The sequence below is a fragment of the Triticum urartu genome, chromosome 3A (assembly GCF_056163025.1).
Source record: "Triticum urartu cultivar PI428250 chromosome 3A, HENAU_Tu73, whole genome shotgun sequence".
NCBI lineage: Eukaryota > Viridiplantae > Streptophyta > Magnoliopsida > Poales > Poaceae > Triticum > Triticum urartu.
In genome coordinates, this window is record NC_141875.1 from 720,262,657 (window position 1) to 720,272,013 (window position 9,357).

General features: G+C 44.0%; 1 protein-coding gene across 1 annotated transcript; it reads left to right on the forward strand.

The window, feature by feature from the left end:
• The first annotated feature begins 4,967 nt into the window (after positions 1-4,967).
• On the forward strand, positions 4,968-8,702 carry LOC147982118 (disease resistance protein RGA5-like). Its single transcript, XM_087514238.1, has 3 exons — positions 4,968-5,805; positions 6,006-7,917; positions 8,304-8,702. The coding sequence occupies exons 1-2, from the start codon at positions 5,018-5,020 to the stop codon at positions 7,882-7,884; spliced, it is 2,667 nt and encodes an 888-aa protein (XP_087370364.1). The 5' UTR covers positions 4,968-5,017; the 3' UTR covers positions 7,885-7,917; positions 8,304-8,702.
• The last annotated feature ends 655 nt before the right edge of the window (positions 8,703-9,357 follow it).

The following is a 9,357-nucleotide window of genomic DNA, read 5'->3' on the forward strand; positions in this document are numbered from 1 at the left end:
ATACATAAATATTATACAGTCACGGATTATATTTAAATTATAGAAAATGAATATTCATATGACCAGTTTAAATTATAAATTATGATTACTTTTACTTATCAAAACATTGAACTATACAAACGTGCATATAATTATTGAAATGCTGTATACCTAAAATAATTTTATGAATTGTAATTTAACTTTTTCTAATTCCTAATTATGTAAATACTGTTATAATTCATATTTTTTAAATAATATGTGAACAAATTTATAAAATAATTTATTCTGTTTGCATGTACAATATTTATAAACACAAATATTTGTTTGTTATGTTTATTACTGAGATTATAATTTAGATTTTTCAAAACACTTATAATTTTGATACTTTCTACAGGAAAAACATAAAAACTAACAGGTGCAGAAGAAGCCGCAAGATCTGCAGCCCATTTAACATCCGCCCGCGCTGTGATTAAAAATACATATTACATTTTTTCCTGTACTGGCCGAAGAAAACTTAATGGGTGCAGTGGTTTGTGTGCTCGTTTGCCTTGATGATGTTGTGTGTTCGATCCCCACCGGCCACATCTGTTATTCAGTTTTCTGTCTCAGGTGACATGCGGGACCCACTTCTCATAGAGGTGATGACAAAATCTTCCCAGTCAACATCGAGGGTGTTTTTGAAAAAATCAGGTCACATGCTCCATCTCTTTGGTCGAGTGGCTGAGAGTGGGCTCCATGCGCCTAGTCAGCACCTACTCCATACATAAACAAGATAAACACCGTATTTGTACGTTAATGTCAAGTTTTTGCACCACTCCAATGTACACCATAATTTCTAGCACCAAAGTGACCATTTATGCCAAGTTGTAGCACCACCAGTGTAATTGATTCTTTTTAAAACTATGCGAATCTAAAAAAAGTTATGATATTTCGACACGGAGGAAGAAATAATAGAAAAAAAAAACAAAACCGCGAACCAACCTGTGATTGGATGGTTAGAGGGACCGTGGTATCCCAGCCCACCAGGGTTCAAGTCCTGAAGCTCGCATTTATTCCTGGATTTATTTCAGGATTTCCAACGATGCGCATTCAGTGGGAGGAGACGTTTCCGTCGACGACGAGATGCCTATGGCGACTTCGTAAATTTCAAGATGATATGCCGGCTCAGTCTTTCGAAGGTGCTCATATGGATAGGGTGTGCGTATGTGCGTTCATAGAGGTGAGTATATGCGCGTGTATATGAGCGTTTGCGTCTGTAATGTGTTAAAAAAACCAAAACCTAAACAAACAAACAAACAAAAACTGACATGTCCTCGCCGCGCCACAGACATGTAGTCGTGCTCAGATTGCGAATTCAAAGACACAATCTGCACAATAGAGCCGACATGTCGTGGCCGCGCACAGGACACCACAGCCTCGGACGTCGTGCTGCCGCGTCAGAGCATCTCCAACAAGCGCGCCAAACTAGCGCTGCGCCGCAAAATCCCCCCTTTTTGCGCACGCGCAACCGGAATAGCTGCTCTAGCGGGCGCGCGAAAACCGCGCGCGCGGCATACGTAGTCCAGCGCGCAGGCCGAAACGCAATCGCGCGCCGCTTATTTGCTGCGCCCACTCCCGCGCGCTGGACTCTCGCGCGCTCGCTCGCACCTCCCACCCCCCCTCCAGCCGCGCCGCCGCCGCCGACTGTGCCACCCGGCGACCGTTCCGGCGCTTCCCCGGCCTATCCCCGCCCCGCGCGCGCTTTCTCCGGCCCCCTCTAGGCCCGCCGCCCCGTGCGCATGCTGGTCCGCCGACGAACAGCGCCCACGCGCTCGCTGCCGCTCAACGCCCGCAAGGTGTTCGACAAAACGCTTAGAAGGTATGTATTGCTCAAAAGCCATGAATTTCGTGCATGTTGATTGTAGTTTTTTATTTATAGCATAGTATTCAACATTGTAGATGAGTTCGTCGTATGATTCTTTCGAAGAAAAATTTGATATGGAAGAGGAGGATGATCTTGCAATGATCCTAGCTATGCATATTAATAAAAAACCGAAGCACGGTGGTTCGGTTATGGGTTGGCAAAAAATTTGGAGGGATAGGATCGATGCCCACAACAGATTGATCAGGCATTATTTTGCGGAGAATCCCACATACCCCGAGTCGTATTTTCGTCGCCGGTTTAGGATGAGCACCGAGTTGTTCAGGCGCATCTATCTGTGCATCTTTTCTTGAGTGCTTATGTATGCTATTGTTTGTTTATGATAGTGTTCCCGGAGTGCGAAGAGTGCTATTACGAGTCTCTAGGTTTTGCGGATCGTTAGCAAGGCAAGTAACACATTGATCATACCCCTTCATTATCCAATTTTTATGCATTAGTTTCAATCCTCAAACACTGCATGATTAGGATGTGATTAACTTGTGGGTAATGGGAAGTAGTTGATGAGGTAGAACCTATTGTCCTTTTTATATCAAACCCTTGGGAGTTACTTCTATGTTATGCTATTTTGACATGCTATGCTCGTAGACGTGGTTTGGGTGAGTGAATCCATGACAGATGTGAGATGTTTATTTAATGGTTCAACTTAAGGTGACAACTTTAATATACATCTGGGTGGATTGTTTGTTTTGGGCACCTGGAGAAACCAGTGTTGTCCTAGGATATCCCGGAGTACCCGTGTGATCATCCTATGGTCCGCCACCCAGGCTTAAAGGGATCGTGAGATTTTTCATGCTAGAAACTTCCGTGTGCAGCCACAAGCTATTATGGGCTCTAGCATAGTTGAGTATGTTGCATGACCTCTTCCAGTGGTAGGCTACCAGATGTAGGGGATGTAGGTTGGTACTGTCTACCCGGGGTTAGAGTTAATGCTTCTGAAAGACTGTGTCTCGGTCATTCCTTTCTCAAACACCATGTAGTGCGAGAAATCCAACAGAGGAGATCGAGTCTTGTGGGGAAAAGTGCGCAAACCTCTGCAGAGTGTACAATCTAACCATGGTTAGCCGTATCCCCGGTTATGGACATCTTGAGTATCGTGTATTTGAATTATCATATGTATCCCATCACTCTAATTTAATTTGTTGGGTTGATAATTACTTTTAATTAGCTAGCTAACACAATATATGAAACACCTAAATTAACCCCTCAAAACCCCCTAACCCCCCCTCCCCCCTTTCAAAAAAAAACTCCAGCCTCTAAAATGCTGACGCGTGGACGCCTATTGGTCCCGGTTGCTGCTACCAACCGGGACAAAAGGCCCCCTTGCCAGGGCAAGCCGCAGCGGCCACGTGGAGCGCCATCTGTCCCGGTTGGTATAAGAACCGGGACTAAAGGTGTAGGGCTTTAGTACCGACCCTTTAGTCCCGGTACCCCAACCGGGACAAATGGGCCTTATGAACCGGGACAAATGGCCCTTTTTCTACTAGTGCTCATATATGGGCTGAATATGAGCGGTGCCGGTCGTGCTGTTTGAGGAGTCTGATTGGGTCGGGGAAAAGTGACCGGTCATTGACCGGTCCATCTGCCCAATGAGATAGGGAGTCCGGCCGTAGATGCTTGTAAGACCTTAACATGAGAAAACAGAAAAAATATCCCACGGCTAGGTTGAAGAGATTAGCGAAAACAGGTTTAGTTCAGAAATATGAAAGAATGGGAGGAGGTAAACAGACGAGAGAAAATGCAACTAGACGAGGAGGATACCTGACTGAGGTTAGCAGTCCCCCCCCCCTCTCTACGTCGTCTGTTCTTGTACCTCTCCATCGGAAAACTGCTGCTGATCATGCCGTACGAGATTACGTTGCCAGTCTCTTCGTGTCCTAGCCGTGTCGCCACCCATAAATTCATGTGTCATCTTAGCCATTTTGCAGCCCCCCTGTTGCATCAGCGTTCGTCGTGCGCCTTTCTGAAGTTTTGCCCATGTGTTTAAGATGTGACAGAGGAAAAAAAAGCTACTATTCATTGGTAGGATCTGTACTCTGAAGGTCTAATCCCTTGGAATTAGTACCAATTATTTCGTCTCATCCATAGACTCCAATCATAACGAACATTCTATCTTTTTACCCGTATAAGAAGGAAACAGGTTATCATATAAATCAGACATGCAAGAAGGCTTAGTGCTAATCCCTTGCCAAAATTCGTATTCCGACCACCAACCAACAAAACAGTTTGATCCTCAAGTGAAATCAACTTGTAACGAAAATCCAGCTGAGTCGTAATCAAAGAATGATTCAAGGACCTGACAGCCCCGAGCTGGGCGTCTCCCTGAAGCTCTGAAGACTTTGGCTTTTGCTGTTAGGAGTGACCCTATAGTAGTCTTCTGCAGTATTTCTGTTCCTGCAAGCTGGGCGTGTGGTTGGGTTTATATTTTGCTGTTCCTGTAAGTGGCCAGACTGAGATGTCGTGGGCTGTTTAAGCCAGTTTGGTTTCGTTTTTGTTCGGATGTCTGGTGACATTTCCTGGATATGTCTGGAGTGCACCTCCTTTTATTTCCCCTGCTGGCAGTAGTTTTATGGTGATGTTGGTCCTTTTAGATTAGTAGTACTGAACCTATGTAGCTCGCTGTTGGAAATCGGAAGGGGGAACCCTTCTTTATTTCAAAAAAGAGAGTTCTCCCGATTTTGTTAAAAGCACCTGACCTATCAGGTTCACTTAACAGGCTCACCTGGCTGCGTAATTGCTTCCGGGTTCTGCCATATAGTCAAGGTCTCCTATCGAAGAAAAACGTCTAAAACTCTGTCTATCTTCGCCTCTTGTAAAGACTGCGTATACTGTAATATTTTGGCTGAAGGTTCAGTTACAAAGTCTGGGGGAAACCTGGCAAAGAGAATGATGCCCTATCCAACCATCCAAAAAACATGGTCCTCCTGCCTCCTGGTCAATGCTCTGAAATCATAAGAAATAAAACCTGATGTTATATATGGATGGACTGTTGAAGTCTCTGCCCCATTTGTTTCTTGGCCTTTTTGCTAGAAATTTCCTTCATTCAGCAGGCTGTTTCAAATTTTCAGGTACATCACATGTATAACTAAAGAGCAAAGATAAATAGTTGTCCAGCCAGAGATGAATGGAATAATGGTGAGCGCTTCAACCGGGGTGATGAACTCTCTCCTGGGTAAGCTGGCCACTTTGATGGGAGAGGAGTTTGCCAAGCTAAAGAACCTGAGGAAGGAGGTGAAGCACATCAGCGATGAACTGAGCAGCATGAAGGATGCTCTAGAGAGCCTTGCGGATGTGGATACGCTGGATAAACACACCGCTAGCTGGAGGGACACGGTCAGGGAGATGTCGTATGACATCGAGGATGTTATCGATGACTTCATGTGCAAAATTGGGGAGAAAAGCAAAAAAACTGGTTTTATCCAAGACACCATTCAACGCCTCAAAACTTCAAGGGGCCGCCATCAGATCGCTGGGCAGATTGGGGACATCAAGAAACTTGTGCGTGAAACAAGTGAGCGGCGTGAAAGATATAAGATTGATATCCCCAAATCGGGCAATGTGGCAGTTGACCAACGCGTTGTGGCACTCTATGAAGAATCATCTAAAGTTGTTGGTATGGATGGCCCAACCAATATGCTTGTCAATTGGCTAAAAGATGAGGAGAAGAAGTTGAAGATTGTATCAGTTATTGGTTTTGGAGGTTTGGGAAAAACAACACATGCCAATCAGGTATACCATAAGCTGGAGGGGAAATTTCAGTGTGGTGCATTTTTGCCGGTGTCTCAAAAGTCAAATATGCCAAAACTTCTGCATAGTTTATTAACCCAACTTGGGTGTGGACAATATTGTCATGACTGTGAGTTAAATGTTCTTCTCGACCAAGTCAGAGAAAATCTAAAAAACAAGAGGTACTTATTTTTACTTTGTATATTGTTGTTGTTTACATGTGCCTCTGATAGTTGGATTTCCTTAAATGATTTAATATTATGTTCTTCTATACGAGAATCAATGTTAACTTGATAACAAATATTTTTCGTCTACCTTTAACCTGTTGAAATATTTGATATCTTGTGTTAATTTACTTACCGTTGTACTGATATTCTTGCAGGTACTTGGTTATTATCGATGATCTATGGGATGTATCAGCATGGAATATTATTAAATGTGCTTTCCCAGAAAATAATCTTGGTAGTAGATTAATAGTAACTACAAGAATCAAGACTGTGGCTGGGGCATGTTGTTTCGGTCACCATGAGCACATTCTTGAAATGAAACCTCTTAGCGAAGAAGACTCAAGGAAATTGTTTTTTGGTAGGACATTTTGCTCTGAAAAAGCTTGTCCAGGTCAACTCAGAGATGTTTCAGTTGAGATTCTCAAGAAGTGTGGTGGTTTGCCACTTGCAATCATTAGCATATCCAGCCTATTGGCAAGTGATCGTTCCAACCAAAAGGAGAGGTGGAAACATGTACTGAATTCGTTGGGGTCAGTGTCAGGCACAAATCTTACCTTGGAAGCAATGAGACAGATCTTGAACCTTAGCTACAAAAATCTTCCTCACCACCTCAAGACATACTTCTTGTATCTTGGTATGTTTCTGGAGGACTCTGAAATATATAGGCACGAGTTGGTAAGCCTATGGGTTTCTGAAGGCTTTGTTAGTAAAGCACATGGACAAAATCCAAAACAGATTGCGATAAGTTATTTTAATGAGCTTGTCAACATGAGTCTTATTCAACCTGTACAGATTGACATGCATGGGTCAGTGTTAACTTGCAAAGTACACGATATGTTGTTGGATCTTATCCTGTACAAATCTGCGGAAGAGAATTTTATCACTGTAGTAGACAACCCAGAGGCCATTACAGGACAGCTTCAAAAGCCCCGTCGGATGCTCTTCAACTTGGATGGTGCAACATTGCCAAGGGACGTTAATATGTCACAAGTGCGATCATTTGCAAACTGGAGAGGCTCCACGAATATACCTTCATTGGCAGAATTCAAGTATCTTCGAGTGTTTATAGCTGACTTCAGTTCTAGTTCTGTTGATGACAACCGGAAAATCGACCTGACAGGATTGTGTAAGTTATATCAGCTGCGACATATACAGATTGAAGGCTGTGATAACTGCCAGCTACCAACGCAGATTAGAGGGCTACAAAAGTTGGAAACATTTGATATAGATGGGTCCTGTATCCCAATGGATATTTTTCACCTGCCGTGTTTGTTGCCTGAGGGCATCGGTAAAATGAAATATCTACAGCGTCTGAGATGGTTTGACACGCTGCACACCTCAATCGACAGTATCAAGGGCCTAGGAGAGCTCACCAATCTGAGACTTCTGTACCTCAGAACCGGTTTTTCTGAAGATGTGGACATGGATGTTCTAAACTCTTCTTTGGGGAAACTTTGTAACCTCGACTCCCTGAATGTATTTTCACCTGATTCTTGGATACCTGAGGCACTAACCTTGTCGCCTCCTCCCCCCAACCTCATGGGACTCTCCATGATGCGAATATCCCGGGTCCCAAACTGGATTGGGGAACTCCATAACCTCCAGAGCTTGCATATCACTGTTGATAAGCTAGACAAGGATGATGTTGGTATTCTCGCGGAGTTACCCGCCCTCATGGACCTAGAATTAACGTTCAATAGAGCCCTGGAAGAAATAATTGTCATCTATGGGACATCATTCGCAATCCTGAAGCGGTTTGTTGTCTACTGGACTGTCATGCCACAACTGACCTTCCAAGCCGGAGCAATGCCTAAGCTCCAGAGCCTCTCTCTACCTTTGAACGCCAGGGGGTGGAAGCAGGACGAGAGCACCACACCTACAGGCATCGAGCACTTGTTAGCACTTGAAAGAATCTCTGTGGGGATTGGGAGTGAGACTGAATCTGAACAGAGAAGCGCAGAGTCAGCCATTAGGAGCGCTATCAACATGCATCCTGGCCATGCTCACATTAAAATCGATATCCAATGTTACTAACAAACAGCATGGAGGTTTTGGTGGTAATTCATGGTACGTTCAAATTTCCACCTCAAATCTCCTGTCTCTAGTCTGTCTGTTAGTTTCCAAACTTCTAGTTTGGTCTGTAGCTCACCATAATACTGCACCTTTCTTTTTGTTGTAGCAAGACTTCCGTAGATCTATGCAGATTCAAAAATTGGAGATGCTTCATTTAAATCGACAATGCACATCTCTACCAACATTTTTTCCAACATTTGATTAGTTATAGTTTCTCTTATTAACGAGCGGTAGGCAAGTCTTTGCAAATGTCTAAGTCTGAGTGTGCACAATAAAATTTGAGTTGCATATAGCTTGAAGTAAAGCAGTCCTATATGTTAGCACTGTTTGATTAACTCGGCAACACATGAGTAATTTTGAGAGTTCAACCATTCTCGTAGAGACACCGATTTTCAGGGAAGTCGATTCTTTTCTATGGAGCAACAAGATGAGGCACGGCAAGGAACATTGAGGTGTCTCCAACATTTATGTCGTATTGCAGCGGACGGAGATGGATTACTGCATTTTCTCCCAGTCGGGAATATCGAGCTATCACTTTGCTTTGTTCTGCTAGATATCTCGACAAACTGTTTCTCCTTCGTCTCCAAGATTATGCACGATTACACTTTGCTTGGGTTCTCCTCTAATTATGCAATATTATCTCGATCATATGTTCTTGTTATTGTTGTATGTGTAAGTTTGCTTCTTGCATCAAACGTATTCAACTGAACATTTATTCCTTGCACTGTTTGCATTTCTGAAAAGGACAGTTTATATGTTGTATTTCGTGGCAATGATTCTTATGGAATATCGTGTTGGATCACTGATTGGTTTCTATATACGGAAGGCATACTAAATAATTTCAACAATTTCGTTTGGACATGGACATGGATGCTGTGTAGACACTAGACAGAGCACGGATGTTTCCTACAGGGAGCAGTAGCAGAGCATGCAGGGGAAAGTTTCTGAATATGTTGTGTCGACGGACGCAACCAACCTGAATAATGGATGCAGTAGCGGATTGTATGATGGCTTAATGAGATAAATGGACGGCTGCCGCCTGCGGTGCCGGAAGCCGGTTCCACGCGCGGCGGCCGCCGCCTACGATGACCTTCGCCGGAGCTTCTCAGTGTCAGTATGGGCCATCCACCTCCGCTGTCGGTTGATGAGCAGCAAAATGGATCGAACAATGGGAATGGAGACGGTGTTGGGACGGTCCATCATGGCATGGCATCGTCGCTACGGCGATGAAGATGGACCTTCCTGACATCGCCGCCGTAGCGGACTCCGCGCGCTCGGCTGTCAGCTGTTGAAACTCCGGCGCACCATCGCCCCAATAGTCATTTCGCCGCTAGATGGAGTTCTTCCAGCCAGATCCATTTTGTGTTGATTTCCCCTCTCAATTTGTATCATTTTTCTGCCCTCAAAAAATAAATTTTGTATACCATCTTTCTT